General features: G+C 66.5%; 2 protein-coding genes across 2 annotated transcripts; both read left to right on the top strand.

Moving 5' to 3' along the window:
• The first annotated feature begins 112 nt into the window (after positions 1–112).
• LOC102459201 (cytochrome P450 2B11-like) lies at positions 113–8,141 on the top strand. Its single transcript, XM_089769872.1, has 9 exons — positions 113–308; positions 1,404–1,566; positions 2,118–2,267; positions 3,170–3,330; positions 3,677–3,853; positions 4,741–4,882; positions 5,415–5,602; positions 6,366–6,507; positions 7,493–8,141. Exons 1-9 carry the CDS (start codon positions 141–143, stop codon positions 7,669–7,671), a joined length of 1,470 nt encoding a protein of 489 aa, XP_089625998.1. The 5' UTR covers positions 113–140; the 3' UTR covers positions 7,672–8,141.
• Positions 8,142–9,650: 1,509 nt separating this feature from the next.
• LOC142823880 (cytochrome P450 2G1-like) lies at positions 9,651–21,293 on the top strand. The gene is made up of 9 exons (XM_075915583.2): positions 9,651–10,931; positions 13,459–13,621; positions 14,429–14,578; positions 15,346–15,506; positions 16,502–16,678; positions 17,183–17,324; positions 18,293–18,480; positions 19,179–19,320; positions 19,961–21,293. Exons 1-9 carry the CDS (start codon positions 10,341–10,343, stop codon positions 20,140–20,142), a joined length of 1,896 nt encoding a protein of 631 aa, XP_075771698.2. The 5' UTR covers positions 9,651–10,340; the 3' UTR covers positions 20,143–21,293.
• The last annotated feature ends 1,199 nt before the right edge of the window (positions 21,294–22,492 follow it).

Raw genomic sequence — 22,492 nt, 5'->3', positions numbered from 1 at the left:
GCCAGCCCTGCCTGCCAGCCCCGGGGGCGGCCCCAGGCCCCCGCGCTGGGAATCTGAACCCTGGCCCGGCGCTTTCAGATTGCTCCCCGCCCGCACGGGGAGGTGTGGTCCTGTCACTTCCTCTTCCTGCTCCCGGGACCATGGACCTCACCGGCCCGCTGCTCCTGCTCACGGCCGTCCTGTTCTTGCTGCTGCTGAGGGGGCACAGGGCGGCGCGGGGCAACCTGCCCCCAGGCCCGCGCCCCCTCCCCCTCCTGGGCAACCTGCGGCAGTTGTGGGGCCCTTCGCTGTTGCATTCTCTGCTGGCGGTGAGTTCAGTTCCTGCATCCCCACTTCCCCGGCCGCCCCAGGGAGAATGAGCCGCACGGCTCCCTGCTGGCTCTCGGGGCTCTGCTCTTGAAGGGAGCCCCGACGGCGGGGCTCTGCCAGGGGGGAGCACAGAGGGGGAGGCTAGACGGCTGGGGGGCCGCAGCTTCTCCAAAATCCGGCCCCTACGGGCAGGGACCAGCCTGCCCTGTCCGGCCGCCTCCCTGCACCCGAGCGGGAGCAGGTTAATACAGGCCAGAGCTCTGACCTGTGACCTAGAGGGGCCGGGCCATTTGTCGACCTCCGGGGCTGGCGTCCATGGAGCTTATGGCCAGTCTGCCTGGAAGCCGGGCGCTTGGGCGGCTGCGCAGAAGAGGTTCCAATGCCGCCCGGCTGATTAGCACAGCGCTCGCCGCCAGGTTTGTTGTTTCGAGGGGTGGTGCACATTCACACATGCCTCCGTGCATGTGACAAAATTTATTCCACACACGGATGGAAAAGCTTCAAGGGAACACTGCTTACGCCAGAGGAGAATCTGGCACCAGGTGCGGCCTGTCTGGGGCTGCGATGGGGCAGAAGCCTGAATTATTTGGGCTGCCGTGCGTTTAATTCACAGCCGTTTCTTTGCTGGGCAGTATTGTGAGCTGGGGGAAGGGGATTCGTCCCACAGCACAGCGGCAGATAGGTTTCCCCCAGCCGCTGTGGGTCGGCGGGATGAGCAGCGGGCTAGCGAGCATGGGCGCTAATCCTGGCTCTTCCCCAGAGCTGATCCAAAAATGGTTCGGCTTTTTGTCCACCAGCAAACGGCTCCGGGGGGCGGGCAGCTGAAAACCAAATATCCAGGTGACCCGCATGTGCAGGAGAGCACATTTCTCTGTGATCGACCACAGCCGGGGCAGGCGAAATAGTGCCCTTTCCAGGGGCGTTTTCGCTCCAGCCCAGCACGTGGCTACGGCTGCACCAGTTTGCTGCTGTGCCTCAGTTTCCCTGACTCCGGCAGGGTTGGTGACCATGCACCTCCACTCGCTGGGTAAACCGTGGCACGGCGTGGGCATGGGGAGGAGTGTCCAAAAGTAACCTTTGCTCCCTTTCGCTAGCTCCGAGACCAGTACGGCCCGGTGTTCACCATCTACATGGGGCCGCACCGGGCGGTGGTGCTGTGGGGCTACGAGGCGGTGAAGGAGGCCCTGGTGGACCACGCGGAGGAGTTCAGTGGCCGGGAGGGGTTGGCTCTGGCAGAGAGGACCTCCAAGGGCAATGGTGAGGAACATGGGTGGTGGGTATCGCTCATTACCAGACAAACAGGGGCTAGGGACACTGTTCCTACCTATTCTGGCTGACCTCCGTCAATCTATCTAGCTCTTTTTTGAACCCTGTTAAAATCCTGGTCTTCCCCACATCCTGTGGCAAGGAGTTCCACAGGTTGACCGTGAGCTGCACAGAGAAAAACTTCCTTTGGTTTGTTTTAAACCAGCTCCCTTTTCATTGCGTCAGGTGACCCGCTATTCTAAAAATACCAAATGTTGGGTCCTTTTCTTTCACCTCCTGTTTCCTGAGTCTCGGGGGGGCACTTTTCGAGGGTTCCCCCCCACACCGCATAGAAACGTCTGTCCGTGAAAGAGGAGCCTCTTGGCTAGTCATGGGTCTAGGGGAGCAGGGGCTTGCAGGGGAAGCTCCCGGCATTCGCCCCCCCTCATTAGCGGCACGTTTCCCCCTAGCGAGGGGCGGGGGAGCGGGCGCCTGGCGCGGGGCCGAGAGTTGGGCGCAGGCGCTGGGAGACGCTTGCCCACCCAGTCCCTTTCCGCAACCAGGGCTCTTCTTCAGCAACGGGGAGACGTGGCAGCAGCTGCGCCGGTTCGCCCTGAGCACCCTGCGGGACTTCGGCATGGGGAAGCGGAGCATCGAGGAGCGGATCCGGGAGGAGGCCCACTACCTACTGGAGGAGCTCGGGAAGACCAAAGGTTTGGGATTTTTCAAAGCTCTGGGGTTGTTCCAAAGAGGGGGGTGCCCTGGGTCCTCCCAGCCCTGTCCCTGGGGCCGCCCCACGACTCCCCACCCCCCATTTTGCAGGTGTTATTAACCGGGCAGGGAAAATTTCAGGCCTACAATAGCCATTCAAAGTGCAGGGAGCAGGAGGTACCCTGGGGCGTGTGGTCCAGCTGCCTCGTGAGTCCCTGTTCCTCTGCAGCCTGGCCGATCTGGCCAGACTACATCCCCCAGGATGCATCACTTTCGCCCCGCTAGGAAAGGAGGGGAATGGGGCGGGTGCTGTGGTGCATCATGGGAGATGTAGTCCAGCCACAGAACGTGGCCAAGCGAAGAGAATGGGAGCAGGAGGCACGTGGACCGCACATCCCAGGATGCCCCACGGCACCGGGCTCTGTTATTTGGGGGGGCTAGAGCAGAGGCCAGATGATAGCCGTGGCTTAAGTCCTCCCTGCTCCTCACCCCACCCACCACCGGGGTTGGGGGGCGGGGAGGATGGAGAGCTAACTCCAGGGTGCAGGGCTAGGGGGGATCCGGGCAGCCCAGCCCGAGCCCTGCACCCCGCCCGGTACCCGGGACAGCAGAGTGGCCAGGCGCTCAGGGCGCAGCGGGAGAGGAGGGCAGAGGCCGGGAGAGGAGGAGAAGTTTGGGGTTCTCCTGCGAGGCGGGTGGGAACCGGGGCTGGGATTTCAGGGGGGGGACAAAGCGGAGGAGGCACAGGAAGTGGTGGGGGGGATCCCCGGAGCCGCCCCGGCCGTGCCCAGGCGTTACAGCCGCCTGCCCCGACTCTCTGGGCTGGCCAGCGTGGGCTCCCTCTGCCCCATGGCGCCGGCAGGGCCGGCCCCACAGCTGAGCGGCTGTCGGGCCCGGCCTCCAGGGATTCCCATAGACCCCACCTTCGTGCTGCGGCGCTCCATCTCCAACGTCATCTGCTCCGTGGTCTTCGGGGCCCGGTTTGACTACGCGGACCAGGAGTTCCAGACGCTGCTCAGCCTGATCCAGGCCAACTTCCGCCGCGTGGACACCGTCTGGGTGCAGGTAGGAGGCAAGCCCCCGGGTGGGGGGCAGCAGGGCCCGGCTGGGCTCACCCTCCGCAGCCTGCCTGGGATCTCTAACCAGATCAGGGCCCGCTGGGCACCACCCAGACCCCGGCCGAGATCAGGGCCCCCCCAGACCCCCCCGAGATCCGGGCGCCCCCAGACTCCGGCCGAGATCAGGGCCCCCCCAGACCCCCCCGAGATCCGGGCGCCCCCAGACTCCGGCCGAGATCAGGGCCCGTCGGGCCGGGCGCCCCCCAGTTGTGGCTTCCCTGGCTCTCGTACGGAGCCCTTTGCTCTGGGGGGTCCTCTTGGCACCCACGGTTCCCCTTCGTTGCACCCCCCAGCTCTACAACCTCTTCCCCACCATCATGAACCTCCTGCCCGGCCCTCACCACCGCCTCTTTGAGAACTTCGAAGAACAGAAGCGATACGTGGCTGGGGTCGTCCAGAAGCACAGAGAGACCCTGGACCCGTCCTCCCCACGGGACTACACCGACGCCTTCCTCATCCGGATGCAGCAGGTCAGGGCCGTGAGCGGCAGGTCGGTGACACCGGATTAGCGAACCCCCGTGTAGACACCCTGAATCTGGTTTCGTTCCCCCTGTTCCCGTCGCGGGCAGATTGGGAATGTAACCCCAAACCCAGTGGACGGCGGAGAAACGCCCTCTCGGCGAGGGCGAAGCGTGCCGCAGGGAAGGGGCCGTTTCAAGGAACGGCTCCACGCAGAAAATGCTTGGAAAGTTGAAAACTGTCCAGAGGCCCCGTGTCCACATGGAACAAGTGTCCGTTTGCCAGCGGAAAATGAGATTTTCCTTTGAAGTAGGAAGGAAAATCCCAGACGTTCCATCTGTTTCCGAGCGGTCAAAATCGAAACCAAACGAGCCGCTGGACTCGGCTTTTCGGCTCCTGGGAACGTTCCCAAGGTGGACAAACGGGGAACGTTTCCACGAGGCTTCCTGCCCAGCTCGAGGCTGGCTCGGGCGCCACCGCCCAGTTGGGACCGAGCTCAGACCCACCTGGAAATGTCTCTGGCCGGTTTCTGGGAGAGCAGAGAAATGTGGAGGCCAGGAAGGGTCTCCAGGGGGCAGCCCATGGGGGCGATCCTGGTGGTGAGTGAACTTGGGACTGGGGGGGCCATGGCCTAACCCCGCCCATGCCACCCAGGACCCCATGGGAGCCAAGCGCCCCCACTGTGAGGGCAAACCAACCCTACCCCAGCGGGTGGCATGTGGCCCCAGCCTTCCCGGAGAATGGGGAGGGTGGGGGAGGACAGACCAGTAGGGCTGGTGTCAGGCTCCAAAGCCCCCCAAGACGTGCTCCAGGGGGCGGGGTGTGGGCGGAGCTGGAGGCGGGGTGTGGGCGGGGCATGCGGTTCTCACGGCCCCTCCTCCGCCCCCTGCCTCTCCAGGAGGAAAACGATCCGGACACCAAATTCCACCAGGACAATTTGCTCCTCTCCGCCCTGGATCTGTTTTTCGGGGGCACCGAAACGACCAGCACCACCCTGCGCTACGGGCTGCTGCTGCTGCTGAAACACCCGCAGGTCGCAGGTCAGCCAGCACTGCGGGAACGGGGCCGGCTCCGGGCCCCGCTGCTCCCAGCCGGCGTCGGGAACGGGCGACCGGGAGCCCCGCAAGCACGTCCAGTCCGACTGCACGGGGAGGAAGCCGGGGCCTGCTAGGGCAGTGAAACGCCCAGGCCTGGCTCCGGGGGATCCACAAAACGCCAGAGCGCTCCTCCCTTTCCCCGGGCCGGGGCGGGCTGGGAACGGCCCTCAGTGGGCACGAGTAGCCTCCGTGGTCTTTGCCGTGGGTGGCGAGTAATGCCAGCAAGGGGATGGCTCCATGGGGGGAGGTGGCTGAAGGGGCGGGGACTTGTGTGGAAGGGGCGGGACCTCCGTCAGAAGGGGCGGGGCCAGGGCCACCCACAGGCCACGCCTTTGCCACACGACCAACCTTGCACGCAGCTTATGGGCTGTCATTTAAGAAGCCCCAACCCATCCGGGGATGTTCCTCCCGCTGGGACGGGCAGGACGGCAGGGCTCCCGCTCTTACCGCCCTCCCCTGTGCCGTCCCGTCACAGCGCAGGTCCAGGCGGAGATCGAGCGGGAGATCGGCCAGCAGCGCGCGCCCCGCATGGAGGACAGGGCCAAGATGCCCTACACCGACGCCGTCATCCACGAGATCCAGCGCTTCGCCGACGTCCTTCCTCTGGGCGTGCCCCACGCCGTGACACGGGACACCCAGTTCAGAGGCTACACCCTTCCTAAGGTACACTGGGCCGGGCCCCACAACGTCCCCCCACGGCAGCGCGAGGGGTCAGTCTGGGGGGGCTGCTTGAGGGCCGGGGCCGGATTGTTTCCTGTGGGGGCGAAAATGAACAATCCGCAAACAGGTTCAGAGACTTGTCAGGCAAAAGCCCGGATTCTGGTCGAGCCGACGGTTTGGCTCCAATCTCGCCCCTTTCTCGAGGTTTCCGTTTGGGGACATCGGGCGATAAACGGACTGCAGATTGGGCTCAAACCGAAGCCCGACCTGTCACTTCCAAAATGCCCCCGTGCAGCAGAGCTTTGCACGATTTTCCCAACGTGAACAAGCTGGTGCAAGGGCAGCAGAATCCAGGGGGAAAAATCAGCAAACCAGTTTCGGATACAAAGGGTCACCCGGCTCCTGCTCTGGCTTCCCGGGGGCCCGCTCCCCAGGGCCTGCTGCCCCTTGTGTGGGCAGGCGGCTGCACTAGTGCAAGGAAGCTGCCGCACTGGAATGCGCCACACTGTGCCCTGACCTTGCACGGGTAGAAATAACCGTGCAAGGCCCTTGTGTAACTTTGCTGCCCTCCAGTGGTGGTTTCTCTAAAGAACAGCTGCCGTGGGGCCCTGTCGATTGTGAGCTCGCTGGGGCAGGGACCGTCTCCCCCCCCACCTGGCTCCAGTGAACAAGGACAAGAAGGCAGACCCCGTCCACTCCTCGAGCCCCGTCCTAGGTGTCAGATCCGGAGCCATCTCCACTAAGCTGGGTCCAAACTCTCCACCAGGGCACGGCCGTGTTTCCCATCCTGCATTCCGTCCTGCACGACCCTGGGCGATTCGCCCACCCGGAGACCTTCGACCCCGGGCACTTCCTGGATGCGGATGGCGGATTTCAGAAGAACGCGGCGTTCATGGCCTTCTCGGCAGGTCCGGGCTCCCGAGGAGTGCCCCGTGGGGGGCGGGCGGCTGTCGCGGGGGGCTGCCCGGGGAGTGCCCCATGGGCGGCGGGCGGCTGTCGTGGGGGGCTGCCTGGGGAGTGCCCCGTGGGCGGCGGGCGGCTGTCGCGGGGGGCTGCCCGGGGAGTGCCCCGTGGGGGGTGGGCGGCTGTCGCGGGGGGCTGCCCGGGGAGTGCCCCGTGGGGGGCGGGGGGCTGTCACGGGGGGCTGCCCGGGGAGTGCCCCATGGGCGGCGGGCGGCTGTCACGGGGGGCTGCCCGGGGAGTGCCCCATGGGCGGCGGGCGGCTGTCGCGGGGGGCTGCCCGGGGAGTGCCCCGGGTACCAGTCTGTTTGCCAGAGCCGGACGGCACCGATCCTGCCCCAGATCACGGCTCGAGGCCTCCCCGTGAGGACTCCCCCGGGGAGCAGGACTTGCATCGCCCCCCCATGCTGGGGTGGAGGCCTGAGACGTGGGGGGCCACGTGGCGTCCCCAAAAAGTGGGGTTCCTAATGGACGGGGCCTCCTTGTGCCCCTCAGGCCCCAAGCCAGGGAGATGGTCCTCAGGCCGGTCCTCAGGCAAGCCCGCTGGGGCAGGGACCGTCCCTCAGCCTGGCCCCAGCCCAAAGGGCGGCAGGAGCGGCCGGAGGAAAGGCAGGTCCCAGTCGCTAGGCCCGAGGGTTCACCCGGGGCATTCGCTGGGCACTGGCGCCCCTGGGGGCCAGGGTCCCCGCTTGGCCGGGACGTGGCAGGAAACCCCTTTGTGCAGCCGCAGGCCGGCGCCGCCCCGTCTGGGCATCACTGAGAGCAGCCCTGGGGCTGGTGTAGCCACAGGCCGCGCCCAGGGGCCCTGCCGGGGGGGAGGAGCCGCCGCTCGGGGCGAATCCGAGGGGCCGGAGACTCAGGTCCTGGGCCCCCTCGGCCGGTTTTCTTGGGGCGGGGGGAGCCGCCTGCCAACGACGCCCGCGCTCTCTGCAGGGAAGCGAGCGTGTCCCGGCGAGGGCCTGGCCCGCATGGAGCTCTTCCTCTTCCTCACCACCATCCTGCAGCGCTTCACCCTCCGCTTGGCCGGCCCCGAGGAGCTGGACGTCTCGCCGCAGTACCACGGCTTCGGCAAGCTGCCCCGGGACTATCGGCTGCGCTTCGTCCCCCGCTGAGCCGGGCGGCCGGGCCACTCCCCCTCGGCTGCACCTCGCACGGCACCCCGCCCTCGTGCTGCACCTCGCACAGCGCCCCGCCCTCGTGCTGCACCTCGCACGGCACCCCGCCCTCGTGCTGCACCTCGCACGGCACCCCGCCCTCGTGCTGCACCTCGCACAGCGCCCCGCCCTCGTGCTGCACCTCGCACAGCGCCCCGCCCTCGTGCTGCACCTCGCACAGCGCCCCGCCCTCGTGCTGCACCTCGCACGGCACCCCGCCCTCGTGCTGCACGCCACCTGGCCAGGGCACCAGCATTGTGCACAGGAGGCAAGCGGGAGCATGGCTGTGGAGGAGCACGCACGTGTGTGTGTGTGTGTGTGTGTCCATGTCCTAGTCACCTGCTCTGTGTGCGAGACACATAAAGCACAATCATCTTGGTGCCTGATGCTGACTGTCAAAGAGAAGCCACTGAGACCCTGTCCAGTTGCGTTGTGGTCCGAGTGTCTCTTTCCGCCTGGTGCCTGAGCGGGCAGAGGCCGGGGCAGGAGGCCACCAGGAGAGGCAGAGGGCTGCGGAGAGGAGCAAAGATCTCTGGGATGTCGCCTCGTTTCCAGGTAAGGGGCCTGCCCCTGAGAATCCAGCAGCTCTCGGGGGGTTGGATTCTGTCCCACCCTGAGCAGGTTGCTGCCGTGCTCTGTGCCTCAGTTTCCCCCACACACAGGGACCCCGGTGGAGTTTCAGATTTGAAGCAGCAGCGTCTCCCGGGGCCCAGCACTGTCAGTCTGGGGGCATCTGGGCGCATGGTGGGGGGTTCGTGCTCTCTGGCTGCCCACGACAGCGGTGACCCTGGTGCTCCCTGGCCGAGCGCCGAGAGCCTCTCCCGACACTCCCCCTGCCAGGCGTGGACCCCTCAGGTGACCAGGTGTTGCACTTTGCACGGATTCTAGCACATCAGCCTCGTTAACCATGCGTGGCACCCCCAGATCAATAATGGCCGTGCGAGGTAGACCCAGATTGGTGACAATGAGCGTGCAAGGCACCTCCAGGTCGATGACAATGACCATGCGAGACACCCCCAGATCGATGACAGTGACCATGCAAGCTATACCCAGATCGATGACGAGTGTGCAAGGCACCTCCAGGTCGATGACAGTGACCGTGCAAGGCACCCCCAGATGGACGACAAAGAACCCCAGACGCAGCTCCCTGCCTCAGTTTCCCCTCCTGCCCCCAGTGTTCTTCGTGCTGGCGTTGGGTCGGCTGGCGCTTGGGTTCCTAAACCTGGAGCCTCCTCCCCCAGCTGCCCTGCTCCCCGCCCCACGCCTGCCCCAAACCTCTCCGAGTCCCCCCAGGGGCAGTCCAAAGCGCCCCCCCCCCCCAGCTGTCCTGTCTTCTGGCGCCACAGCAGCCCCTGGTGGGCGAAACGTGGAACTGCAGCCTCTCCCGCTGCGGAATCTATTATTCTCCGGGGGCGGGGGATGGGAGGGAACTTCGCACTTCTGTTGCCTTTGTTAAAAAGCTGGTGGCCTGCCCCCCCCCCCCCGGCCCCCGAGCTGGGTGGGTCAGTCCTTTTGGAGTCAGCTGCTTTGCCCTCTCGCTTTCTCCTGCGCGGGGGATTCCCCCTCCCCCCTCGCCCGGCCCATGACAGCGACAGACAGACAGACGGACCCGCTCCTGGCTGGCCTAAGCTCTGCATCCATGGGACGCCCGCTCCTTAAGCGCTGCGGCCGGACCTGGTCGCCCCCTCTCAAAAAGGGGACAGGAGCGGGGTCTATAACATCATGAGGGGGCGGAGAAAGATTGACTTGCTCCCCTCGCACAATCACTGGGAGTCACCCAATGACACGAAGAGGCAGCAGGTTTTAACACAAACCCGAGGAAGGTTTTCTTCCCCCAGCGCACAGCCAACCTGCGGAACTCCTCGCCGGAGGATGCGGGGACGGCTAGAACTTTCAGAGAATTCCCAAAAGCGCTGGGTAGATTCACGGAGGTGAGGTCCCTCACTGGCTGTTAGCCAGGCTGGGGAAGGAGGGCGTCCCGGCCTCTGTGTGTCCGTGGGCAGAGGGACGGGCCTTTGCTCTGACCCGGTCCGGCTGCTCTTAGGGATGGAAGGCACTGAGCGCCGCCGATGCTCTCTTGGTGCCGGGCCGGCCATGGTGCGCACCCGCCGACCGAGAGCTGTGCATGCTGCCGGGCCTTTCCTACCCCCCCCCCCCCCCCAGTGTGAGCCCAGGGCCAGGCAGCGACTGGAGCCCTGCTGTCTGCTCCGGCCGGGGCGCCCCAGGACGCTGATGCCCGGTGTGTGGGGAGGGGCACCTGGTTCCCGCCTGAGCGCCTCTGAATGGAGCCCGGAGCAGCTCCGGCGTCCTGCCTCCAGCCCCGGCTCGGGACGGGGGGGTCAGCTAGCCGGGCGCTGGGTGTCTGGGCCGGGGCGCGGGGGGGGCTCAGAGTGAGGACAGAGGGGCCTGGGGCCGCCCGGCAGCAGGTCACCTGACCTCCCCCCCCCCCCGCGCCTTTCACGGCCGCTTGGTGACCTGTTCCAGCCGAGGAGAGGAGGGCACCGAGGCCTAGTGGTTAGCGCGGTGGCTGCGGGGCTGGAACCCGCCGCCCGCCCCCTGCTCCACGGATCGAATCGGCCAGGTCCGTGTCCCACGGGAGAGAAACAGCCCCCCCCCCCCCGCGCGGGATGCGGCGCCCACATCCTGCCCGACGGCTGGGGCTCAGCAAGGGGGGGGGGGCCTCTCCTTCCCGGGCCCCTTCGTTGGGGCTCGGCGCGCCTCCCACATCCGACCCTGCAGGCGCGCGGGGCGGGCAGCCCAGGAACCGGGGCGCTGGCTTGGAGCCTGCAGGGCCCGAGGAGTCTCCGTGGTGCCCCCCGGTCCGTGCCCGGAGCCCCAACCTGCCCCGCGCCCTCCTGCCGAGCCCTAAGACCGGGGCCCAGCGAAGCGGAGCGAACAGCCCCGAGGGCCGGGGCCCGGACGGCGCGGACACCCGCTCCCCCAGGCGTGAGAAACGCCAGCGCCCCGGTCCCGCCCCCACCCGGCCCCTCCCCGCCCAGCGCCAGAGATCCGCGCCCGGTGCCGCGCCGGCTTCCCCGATGGAGCTCGGGGGCGCAGCCACGCTGGCCCTGGCCGCCGGCGTTTCGTGCCTGGTTCTCCTCTGGGCCTGGACGCGGCCGGGACGGAGCCGCCTCCTGCCCCCCGGCCCCACTCCCCTGCCGCTGCTGGGCAACGCGCTGCGGCTGCTGCGGGGCGACCTGTTCACGTCCCTGATGGCGGTAAGTCGGGTCCCGCCGGGAAAAGCGAGCGGGGCGGGAGCGCGGGTACGTCGGGGCGGGCTGGCACCGTGCGCCCAGCCCCGCGCCTGGGAACTCCCCGAGAGCGCGCGGGGTTGCAGGACTCGAGCTGGAAGGGGGGACCCCCGGCTGGGAAGGGGGGACCCCCGGCTGGGAAGGGGGGGCCCCCGGCTGGAAGGGGGGGGCCCGGCTGGAAAGGGGAGATCCCGGCTGGAAAGGGGGGGCCCCGGCTGGAAAGGGGAGATCCCGGCTGGAAAGGGGGGGCCCCGGCTGGAAAGGGGTGACCCCGGCTGGAAGGGGGGGGGCCCAGCTGGAAAGGGGAGATCCCGGCTGGAAAGGGGGGGCCCCGGCTGGAAGGGGGGGCCCCGGCTGGAAGGGGGGGCCTCGGCTGTGCCCAGGCCCACGCGCTTGGCTCCGGCTTCGCTCGACATGCCAGCCAGCGTGCCAGCAGAGCGGGCTTTTGCTCCTCGCGGTCCATTTCATTTGGGGCCAGCCCCGGCTCGCTGAGGCTGGGCGACGGCTGGTTCCCTGGGGGGGGGGCTGGGGGGGCGGCTGGCCCCGATGGGGGGAGCGGGAGGGTGAAACCAGCCAGGAGCAGGCAAGACTCCAACAACGCTGAAAAGATGAGGCCTCTGCGCGGGGCCTCCTTCCCCCAGCCACTGGGAGCCGAGAGGGCGCACCCAGCCCGCCCACGGAGTCGGCTGAGCAAGGGAGATCCAGGCTGCACCCACAGGGCAGGGAGGAGGGAGAACACCTGGGTTTGCACAGGGGAGCGTAGGGGAGCCCCAAAGCCAGCTCGCCCAAGGGTGGGAATGCGCGTTGGCCACCGGGGTGCGGCCGCCTGTGCCTGATCCCTGGGGGGGAAGCCTGGCCCGCCTGGTACCCAGGGACACGCCGCGTGTTCAGAGGCCCCTGCAGTCCTGACACTCCAGGGCTAGTGCCTCTAGCCAGTGTGCAACTTCTCCCCGGGAGAAAAGGTCATTCCAGAAATCACGCGCTGTAGGGAAAGGGAAACTGAGGCACGCTCTCCTAAGGCTGTCATGGCAACGCACCCGGATTCCTGCAGTAGGGAGAACAGGCTTGGCTACATTGCCCGGATGGGACTCGGATTCCAGGCATATGCCAGAGCTTGTACAGATACAGTCATCCCCCCCCCACGCCGCGCTTGGCACGATGGCGTGAGACGTGTCGGAACCGCGCTGCGAAAGCCGAGCCCGCCGGGCTTGCGAAGGAGCGCGGCCGTACAGCTACTCCCGGGACGCCCCTTCCCACGCTGCAGCCGGTTGTAGACCGACGCGGCTTTCCGAAACCATTGCCGTTAGGCACGGAGATCGGAACCGGTGGGGGCGCGGGACCAAGCAGGGGAAGGCCCCGGGTCGCCCCGTCTGCATCCGCTTCGCCGGGGGGGCGTTACTGAATTCCACGGTGAACGGACCAACCACTGTTGCAACCGCTGTTCTCCGCGGGCACCGAAGCGGGTCCCAAATGTGTCAAGGGAGAGGCCTGGGAAAAGCTGGTGCGTGCCGGCAGCATTGCTGGGTGTGGCGTTCCTGAGCCGTGGCTCGGTGCCCCTGGGAGACCCGGGCAGACGTGGCCCGGCCTGTGGCCCGGCTGGCATCTCCGCGGCGCGCTATCGCGGGCGAACGCATCAGGGCTGGATTACCCAATAGGCAGGCCAAGCACGTGTTTAGGGCACCACCAAATCGGGGCACCAAAAAAAGAGATTTTACGGTGTCGTTTTGTTTCTATTTTGAATTCCATATGGAGGGCAGCAGCATCTTTTCAGTGCTTGGGGCCTCTGATGGGCTTACTCCGGCCCTACTTGCCAGAATCTAGGCGGGTTTCCAGCCACGCCCAGGCCTCCCACACGCTCAAGTGAAATGCCCATTCAATTCAAAGCGCCTCTCGCAGGCCCACCGGGTCCCCGCTCGGCCCACGCCCGAGGCGTCTCCGGAAGGGGGGAGGTTTGAGCTGCAGCGCGACCCTTTCTCGAGGTGTGATGGCGCGTTGGGGGTCCCCCGTCTCCTGCACCCCGAAATGGCACAAACAGACTGCACCAGCCGGTGGAATAGAGGAAGTTTATTGCCTCTCCAGGATACAGCACAGCACAGATGGACTCTGGTCACAGAGCTGGGCTCGGATGCCTCAGGCCCCCTTGAGATGGGGGGAGACTGGGCCCCTAAACTCCAGCCCCTTTCCCTAGGCTCTCCTCCATGCTCCCAGACAGCCAGCCACTCACTAACCCTCTTCCAGCCCTGCCCCCCAGCCAGGGCAGCATCCACCTTCCTTTGTTCCTCTCCATGGGGGGTGTCTGGCCACTGGTTTGCACAGTGACTCATCCTGTTTTGCTGGGTCCTGGTACCCACGGCAGCCAGTGGGGGTTACCCCAGAGCCAGCAGCATAGAAACCAGCCAGGTACCCCCACTACGTCACACGAGGCCCCTCCGCCTCCCGGTCGCGGCAGGCTCTGGTCTTTCCGCCTGCCCATTTTCACCCGTTCCCGCCGCAGCTGCGGGAGCAGTACGGGCCGGTGTTCTCCGTCTCCCTGGGCCCGCGGCGGGTGGTGGTGCTGTGCGGGCACGAGGCGGTGAAGGAGGCCCTGGTGGACCACGCCGAGGCGTTCGGCAGCAGGGGACAGATGCCTACGCTGGACAGAATCTTCCAGGGTTACGGTGAGCGGGAGGGCAGCCTCCCCCGTCCCCCCTTCCTGCGCCCCCTCGCCCGGGTCCCTCCTCGGGGATGGAGGAGAGCGACACGGGTCCCCCCCGGCCGGGCACAACCCAGCCCCCAGCCCCTGCCCCCGGGCTTGTTCTCGCGACCCCGCCGGGGGAAAGTGCTTCACGATGTTGTGCCCACGCGCAGGCTGCGGGGGGCGGGCAGAGTTTGGGGGAGGGGGTGACGGCGCGTCGGGTCCCCCCGATCCTGCACCCGGAGCAGCCAGAACAGACTCCGCCCGCCAGTAGAACAGGGAGGGGTTAGTGCTTCTCCGGGACAGACGTGATGTGGCTACAGGAGTAGGACCGGGGTGCCTCAGCCCCCTTGGGGCAGGGGTGCCTGGGCCCCTAGACTCCCGGCCCCCTGCTTCGTCTGTCCCCCTCGTGGTTCCCCCCAGCCGAAACTGACCCTTCCCCCGACACCCGCTTCCTCTGTTCAGTCCCTGCCCTCTACAGGTAGGACCGGTGTGTGTGTGACCTCGGGCCCCCCACTGGGCAGTGCTACAGACACCGGCCAGCAGGGGTCACCCACAGCCCACACAGGCCTGCCCACTACATCCCCAGGGGTCCGGGTTTGGGGGGCAGCAGGGGGTTGGCGTTACAGGGCTGGGGTGCAGGCGTACCCCTGGCGGCTCCCAGGCCGGGGTTCCCCATCTCTGCAGACACCCTGCTCCCCGGACCCAGCCCTGGGCGCCACCTTCCCGCGGGGGCCTGGCGGTTCCTCGCTGTGGTCCTCATCCCCGGGCTCCTTCCTCTCCCCCTCAGGGCTCCTCCTGGCCAACGGGGTGCGGTGGAAGCAGCTCCGGCACTTCTCCATCGCCGCCCTGCGGGACCTGGGCATGGGGAAAAGGCCCCTGGAGGAGCGGGTCGCCGCGGAGGCCCAGGCTCTGGTGGAGGAGATCGGGGAAACCAAAGGTTTGCGCCAGGCGGGGGCCGCGGGGGAGGGGCTGGGTTCTCCGCGCCACGGCTCCCCCCGCGTGCAGCGGGGGGCTGTGGAGCCCACAAGGGGGGTGCCCTGGGGAGGTGACTAGTCCCCGCTGTGCAGCCCCGGGGAGGCCACGTCTGGAGTTCTGGGCCCCCACTGCAGAAAGGACGTGGGCGCGTCGGGGAGGGGCCAGCGGAGGGCGATGGGAAAGATTCGGGGGCTGGAGCACGGGACCCACAAGGAGAGGCCGGGGGATCGGGGCTTGTCCCATCTGCAGGGGAGACGAGGGGGGGGGATGTGAGAGTCGCCTGCAGCTCCCTGCGGGGGGGTCCAAAGAGGCTGGCGAGAGGCTGTTCTCGGGGGGGGGCAGAACGAGGAGCGATGGGCTCACCTTGCGGGGGGGGGGTCTAGGCTGGGGATTAGGACAAACGATCTCCCCAGGCGGGCGGGGGGGCGCTGGGCTGGGTTCCCGAGGGAGGGGCTGGAATCTCCGTCCCTGGGGTGTTTCGGTCCCGGATTGACCAAGCCCTGGCTGGGCCGATGGAGTCGGGGCTGGTCCCGCCCTGGGGGTCTCGGATTCCAAGTCCGTAAATGGGGAGGTTCCGGTTCCTCCCTTCTCGGGGTGGGGAAAGGAGGAGGGGTCCCTCGGGGCCCGTCTTCCCCCCACCCCCGCTGCCCCCCTGTGCCCGCTGGCCCCGCACGGCTCCTCTTCCCTCCCTCTGCCCCGGCCGCTGACCCCGTCTGCCCTGCCGCCCAGGGTCTCCCTTCGAGCCCGGCCGCCCCGTCAGCCTCGCCGTGGGTAACGTGGTCGCCTCCCTCGCCTTCGGGCAGCGCTTCGACCCCCAGGACCAGGCCTTCCTGGCCTTGCTTGACGCCATCCGGGGCCTCTTCCGGGAGCTGAGCAGCCCCTGGACCCAGGTGGGTGGCGGCTGCTGGCGTCGCGGGGGGCCTGGGGTGGGAGCGCGTGCAGGGAGGAGAGCAGGGATCCAGGCAGGATGGCCAAAGGGATTTAGGTGCCTACAAGTGCAGGGAGGGTTTTCAAGAGCCCCTAAGTGCCCTAGGCACCAACCCCCCGTGTGACTGGGGCGCCTGACCCCTCCCCGCCCTCCTGCAGGGGGGCCTCGTCCTTCCCCCGACCCGCCTGCTGCCAGTGTCTCCCCCTGAGCTCCCCCCTTCCCAGACCCAAGTCGGACACAGGGGCCCCGGCGCTATCCCACCCTCCCATCCTGTTTGATGGAACACAGTCCCATTCCCGGCACGTCCCGCTGCCCTGGCGCGGCCCAACCCCCGCCCTGCTGTGCGCGAGAGGAGGCTGCCTGCCCATCTTCCCGTTGCGCAGTTCTTGAACCCACGGACTCCCAGGCGGGCGGACGGACGCGCAGCCAGACAGACGCACGCTCTCTCCGCAGCAGCACAGCAGGGGCCGTGGGCCAGCACACCACATGGCCGCACGTCTCGTTGTCTAGGCCTTCGGGGGAAGGGCAGCCTGGCTCTGAGCTGTCTCGGGGGGCCCCTACGAGCCCAGATCCAAGCGGGGATTCCCTGGTTTGCCCCCACTGGCAATTTCTTGGTCTCTGGGGTCTTTTCTAACAGCCCCAGCTCCTGCAGCCCGGGGCCTCAGGCAAGACGCTTCGCCTGCCTCTTCTTTTCTAACATGAGCTTGCCCATGTGTGGGCGGAGAAACGCCCAACGGGCCACCCCGCCCGGCTGGCCAGCCACAGGATCTCCAAAGCCAGGAGCGGCCTGTCTCTAATCTCCCGGGCCGTCAGCCGCTCGTGCGGTTCCGGGGCCCGCCTCGGTGTTTGTCCTCTCCCGTGGGGTCGGCGGGGGGGTGGGCTCAGCTGGGACGGCCGCCGGCTCCCTCGCCGTGTGGCTCACGGAGCGTTCTGCGCCCCCCCCCCCCCCCCCCGCAGCTCTACGAGATGTTTTCAGGCCTCCTGCGGTTCCTCCCTGGCCCCCACAACCGGATCCTTGTGCACGTCGGGGTGCTGCACGATTTCGTCACCGGACGCATGCGGAGGAACCAGGAGACCTTGGACCCCAGCTGCCCACGGGATTATATCGACGCCTTCCTCATCAAGATGGAAGAGGTACGGGGCGGGGGGGGCGGTATCTTGGGGGGGTCTCCGATGGGCTCCGGGACGCCCCGACGCGGAGCCAGGGAGGCGAGGCCGCAGCTCGCTGGGCACTAGGAAGAATCCCCTTTATCTCCGTCGCCCGGGGCCCGTTTCTCCACCTAGCGCCGTTATTTACCCAAATGCCAAGTGGGCGCGGGAAGCGTCTTGTGCCCCCTCTCGGAATCCGTGGGCGGGCAGAGATCTCAGGAGGCGCCGAGTCCAGCCCCCTGCCCAAAGCGGGACCAGCCCGCCTCCATCCGCCCAGCCAGGGCTTGGGACTGAAACACCTCCAGGGATGGAGATTCCACCCCTCCCTAGGGAACCCAGCCCAGCGCTTCCCCGCCTGCCTGGGGACTCGTGAGCTCGATTGGGTCTGGTGCAAACCTGGTCACAGACCTCGGGTTGCCGTTCGTCTCCCCGGAGTCGGAGCGTCCTGAGCGAGAGTCTGGGGGCTTTGTGTTGGTCTCCCCTGGCCAGGAAAAGCAAAACCCGCACAGCGAGTTCCACGCGAGGAACCTGACGCTGAGCACGGTGCATCTGTTCTTTGGGGGCACCGAGATGGTGAGCGCCACGCTGAGATACGGCTTCCTGCTCCTGGCGAAACACCCGGAGGTCCAAGGTACCGATGGCGCGGGGCGGGCCGCCCCCGTTTCATGCAGAGCGAGGGGTGATGGAGAGGGAGTGGCCGAAAATCTCTCTGGCACAGCTTGCTGAGCCAGCCCACGGAGTCGCCTCCGTTGGAGTTTTGGAAACTTTCCGGCCCTGCAGATCGGGAGGGCAGGGCCGCGTCGGGATGGAACCGAACGGGCTTGGACTCAAAACGATTTTCTTTTCAGCACATTACGTTTTCGGGCAGGGAATTCCCATGTTCGTTCGTGGCTCTCGGGTCACTTTGGAGGGGAAACCGATTTGGGAAACACCACGTTTCCCGTCCAAGGGACGTGCCGGCCCCTGCTGGAGGGGGCTACCGGCTGTTCCTCAACCTGGGCCACTCTGGGTGGGGACTGTCGGTAGCAGAGCCAACGGCAGGGGCCAGAGAGCGACGTTTGGCCTGGTTCTGTCTCTAGCCTCCATTATGGAAGCAACGGCTTCAAGGAAAGCGCTCTCCCGTGCAGAAGGAAAGGGGGGAGCTGGGGCGGATGCTTCCTGTACACTGGCTGCTCGGGCAGCCACCGGGAGTGATTCACATGCCACCCCACTGATTAGCAGCGAGCTCGCAGCCTGTGCTTTCACTGGTGGTGCACATCTGCACATGCTTTGGTGCGTGTAACAAAATTTATTCCGCACATGGATTGAAAAATTGTAGGGAAGAGTGGTGCTAGGTTGGAGAGCCCAGCACACACACCCCAGCTCTCACAGAGGAGGTTGAATCTGTGGTGAATTCACTACACTGGGAGCCAGGAGATGTGCATTCAGCTGGTGACTCCTCGTGCAAGCTGTGCTCGACCACAGTCTCTCCAGCGCGGTAGTTCTCCGCCTGTCCGGCAGCGTCCGGCAGCAGCCTGCCCCCTGCTGGCAGTGTTGCTGGAGAGTGCCGCGCCCCCGCTGCCCGTGCCCGTAACGTGCCTCCCGCACCTGTCTCGACAGGGAAGGTGCACGAGGAAATCGAGCGCGTCGTCGGCCGGGACCGCAGCCCCGCCGCCGAGGACCGCAGCCGGATGCCCTACACCCAGGCGGTGATCCACGAGGTCCAGCGGTTCTGCTACGTCCTCCCGCTGGGGATCCCGCACGCCGTGAGCCGAGACACCCAGTTCCGGGGGTACACGCTCCCCAAGGTGCTGAGTGCGGAGCATAGTGCACACGCCCTCGTCCGGCCCCCCAACCGCCCTCCGGCACGGGAGCCTCCCCCCTGCCCTTCCCGGCTCTGCTTTCCTGGCCCTGGGCGCTGCCCGGCCACGCCTGCACCCCAGAGTCAGCTGCATTTGGCGCTGGGCAGACGATGCAGAGGCAGCGCCAGGCCTGGGTCTCTGTCGGCCACTCATCTGCTCCCTAAACAATCACTGCAAAGCTGGTCCCACGGGTGGGACTCAGCAATTTCTCCAGAAGTCTCAGCTGCAATGGAGGTCCGGGGACAGGCCCCAGAACTGGCTGGGGGGGTGCACGTCCTGGGTGCACCTAGGAGACAAGCCGTGCCAGCCATGGGTGGCGGGTGAAGGCCAAGCTCCGCCCCTTCTGCCTGTGGCCACACCCCTTCTCCAAGACCACACCCCCCTTTAACAACCCTCTCCCCAGCCAAGCCCCGCCCAACCCCAGCTCTTGAGTCCAACCATTCCTGGCCACCCGGAGGGCTGGTGTTGGGGTCCCACATGCTCTGGGGGGCTGCGGGATGGGGTGCAGGCAGAGGGCCTCGCTGTGGCAGCAGGGCCAGGACTCCTGGGTCCCAAGCTTGCCATGCCGTGGCTGGAACCAGTGGGGGAGCTGCGGCCGTGACTGCCGGAGCTGGCCAAGCAACCCGACCCGCCTGTCTCGCCAGGGGACCGACGTTCTCTGCGCGCTCGGCTCTGCCCTGCGGGACGCCGGCCACTTCCGCGACCCCGAGCGCTTCAACCCAGGGAACTTCTTGGGCGAGGACGGCCGCTTTCAGAAGAACCCGGCTTTCATGGCCTTCTCCGCAGGTACCAGCGTCTCTCCCCGCCTCCGCCCCCGTCCCGCACGAGGCCTCGGTCCCAAACCCTGAACAAATTCGCCCCGTAGAGGCTAGGCGCCGGCAGCTTCGCTGGGACTGGTAAGAACAGGAGAGCGGCCCATCCAGTCCTGTGTCCTGTCAGCCACCAGCGGCCAACGCCAGGTGCCCCAGAGGGAAGGAACAGAACAGGGAATCAAGTGCCCCCCCGCCATCACCCATTTCCAGCTTCTGACAAACAGAGAACAGGGCCATTCCCTGCCCATCCTTGCTAATAGCCATTGCTAGACCTAAGCTCCATGAATCTATCCAGCTCTTTTTGGAACCCTGCTAAAATCCTGGCCTTCACAACATCCTCCGGCGAGGAGTTCCACAGGTTGGCTGTGCGCTGCGTGAAGAAAAACTCCCTATGGTTTGTTTTAAACCTGCCCCCTCTTCATTCCATTTGGGTGACCCTTAGTTCTTGTGTTCTGGGCACAAGGAAATCACTTTTCCCTATTCGCTGTCTCCACCCCGGGCGTGATGTTGTAGCCCTGCTGCCGGGAGCTGAGCTCTACGCGTGGAAGGGACCGAGCGCCCTTGCTGGGTCTGTGGGACAGGCCGGATGGGTACGTTTGCCTTTGTTTCCCCAGGGAAGCGGATCTGCCTGGGCGAGGGCCTGGCCCGCCTGGAGCTCTTCCTCTTCCTCACCACCGTCTTGCAGCGCTTCGCCCTGACCTGGCCCGGCGACCCCCAGGAAATAGACCTAACCCCGCAGGGGAGCGGGTTTTGGAACCTCCCTCCTGAGTACCAGATCTGTGCCGTGCCGCGCTGAGGAGGGAGCCCGCCGGCGGGGGGGCAGCGAGCAGGAGACACGTCCGACGGCCCTGGGCAGGCCTGTGCCAACGAGGAAGCTGTCCCAGGCAGCGATCTCATGTACAGGTCTGGGCACGGGACATGTGTGGCCGCTTTTCGTAACGCCCGCGGAGCTCTGACGTCCTGTCCCCCTGCGAGGGAGCAGGCGCGTGGCTTTGTGCTTGCAGAGCAGGTGTGATGCTGGGCGGGGCTGTGGGGTCTAGTGGTTACAGCAAGCGCCTGGGCATCAGGGGTCCATGCCTGGTTGCGGGGGCGGGGCTTGGGGGTGGGGCTTATTGACAGAGAGGCTGGGATCACGCGTGTCTGTAGGACCAGCGCCCACGTACGTGGCAGAGTCAGGAAAAGAGCCCAGAAATCCTGTTTCCTTGTCCCCCGCTCTAACCACTAGGCCCACCTCTACTTTCCTAGAGCGAGGAGCCCTCAGAATGGCCGGCCCTGGGAAGGGAGGGAGGGAGGGCCTAGCGGTTACAGCAGAGGACGGCTGTCGGGACTAGATTAGTTCCCCGGCTGAGTCCTGCCCGCACTCCTGCATGCGCGGGGGCCAACGTCAATCGCGGCCGGGGGAGGGGGTGCGGCCGGATGGCCCGCAAGGCGACGGAGACAGGACAGGCGGGCTCTGGGGCTGTGCAGGGCACGGAGGGGCTGTCTTCGCTCGGTCGGCCCCACCTGTTACATCTCACGTCTGTGCACATAAGAACAGCAGAGCGGCCAGCCTGGCTCAGACCAACGGTCCCTCCAGCCCAGCGTCCTGTCTGCCCACAGTGGCCAACGCCAGGTGCCCCAGGGGGAGGAGAAACAACAGGGAATCCTCACGGGATCCGTCTCCGGTCACCCACCTCCAGACAAACAGAGGTAGGGACACCATTCCCACCCAGCCTGGCTAAGAGCCGTTGAGGGACCGAACCTCTATGCATCTATCTAGCTCTTTGTTGAACCCTGTGAAAGTTCTAGCCATCACCACATCCTCTGGCGAGGAGTTCCACAGGTTGACTGTGCACTGAGTGAAGAAAAACTTCCTTCTGTTTGTTTTAAACCTGCTGCCTCTTCCTTTCATTGGGTGACCTCTCGTCCTTGTGTTCTGGGAATAAGTAAATGACCTTTCCTTCTTCACTTTTGCCACACCTGTCATGATTATATAGACCTCCATCCTATCCCCCGTAGCCTCCTCTTTTCTGTGTGTACCTGGGCAGCCGCAGCGTTAGTGGCTGAATCTCTGTTACGTTCCCTGCTCCTCCGGCCTCTTTCCTGACCTGGCCGGAGAACAGCTGTTTGGCTTCTAGGCAGCCGAAGTCCATGCCTCCCTTGCTCCCAGCTGGAGGTGGTGGGGCGTGAACCGGCCTGTGCGGGGGCGGGGCTGTAGGACTGGAACGGGTGGGGGGTGGGGAGGCAAGGCTGGAGCTGCACTGGCAGAACTCGGGGACCCAAAGTGGGGGGCTGCCGCTCACACCCGATGGCCCAGAATTGCTGGCAGGGGGCCAGCCCTGAGCTAACGCCAAAGTTCAGCCCTGCCCACCCCCCGCAGAAGTGCTGGAGAGTAAAAGGGAGAGAGGGAAACTGAGGTACAGTCCTGCAGGGCAGATGTAAAACGGGGCGGCCCCCCCCCACCCACCCAGCCCCTCACAACAGGCGTGACTCGGTTGCTCCATGTTTTCGAGGGGAGCAGGGGTGCCAGGCGGGGCGGTTGGCAGCCCCTGGCCACCAGGTGGCGGCACTTCGCCATCGTTCCCGGCAGCGGTGGCCCCCCCAGCTGTAAGTGGCTGAACTGTCCCTTTGCCTTCTCCGGGCCCGGGTGGTCCCTGCTCACAGGACAGCGCCCCTCGCCCCAGGGACCAGAGCCCCCGCCCGCGTGGCTCGCAGCGCCTCTGTGGATGCAGCCTCCATGGATCGGGGTCTGGGGGCCTCGTCTGGATCCCAGCCTCCCGCCCGTAGCTCCGGCAGGGCGTGAGACGGCGCGTCGGGGACCCCCGACCCTGCACCCCCTATACAAGTTGTGACTCCACCAGCCGGTGATCTAGCCCGGCCCGGGTTCGATGCGGACATCGGAGTAAGGGGCAGGCAGCCTCAGACCCCCTGGGGCAGGGTACCCAGGCCCCCGAAGCCCCCGCACTCGGCTTAGTCTCTTCTCTTCATGTTTGCCCAGCCGAGACTGCCCCCCCCCCCCCAGCCATCGGTCACTCCCCCCCCCAGCGAGCCACCCCCTTCCTTGGTTCACACCCCTTCCCCATGCCAGGTGTGAAGTGGCTAGTCATGGTCTATGTGCACTGCCCCAGGGACACCCCCTCCGGGCAGTGCTTACAGACACAGGCCAG

Source organism: Pelodiscus sinensis, chromosome 18, assembly GCF_052426305.1.
Source record: "Pelodiscus sinensis isolate ZL-2025 chromosome 18, ASM5242630v1, whole genome shotgun sequence".
In the NCBI taxonomy this organism is placed as follows: domain Eukaryota; kingdom Metazoa; phylum Chordata; order Testudines; family Trionychidae; genus Pelodiscus; species Pelodiscus sinensis.
Note: the sequence above shows the minus strand (reverse complement) of the source record. Positions and strands in the feature narration are given on the sequence as shown.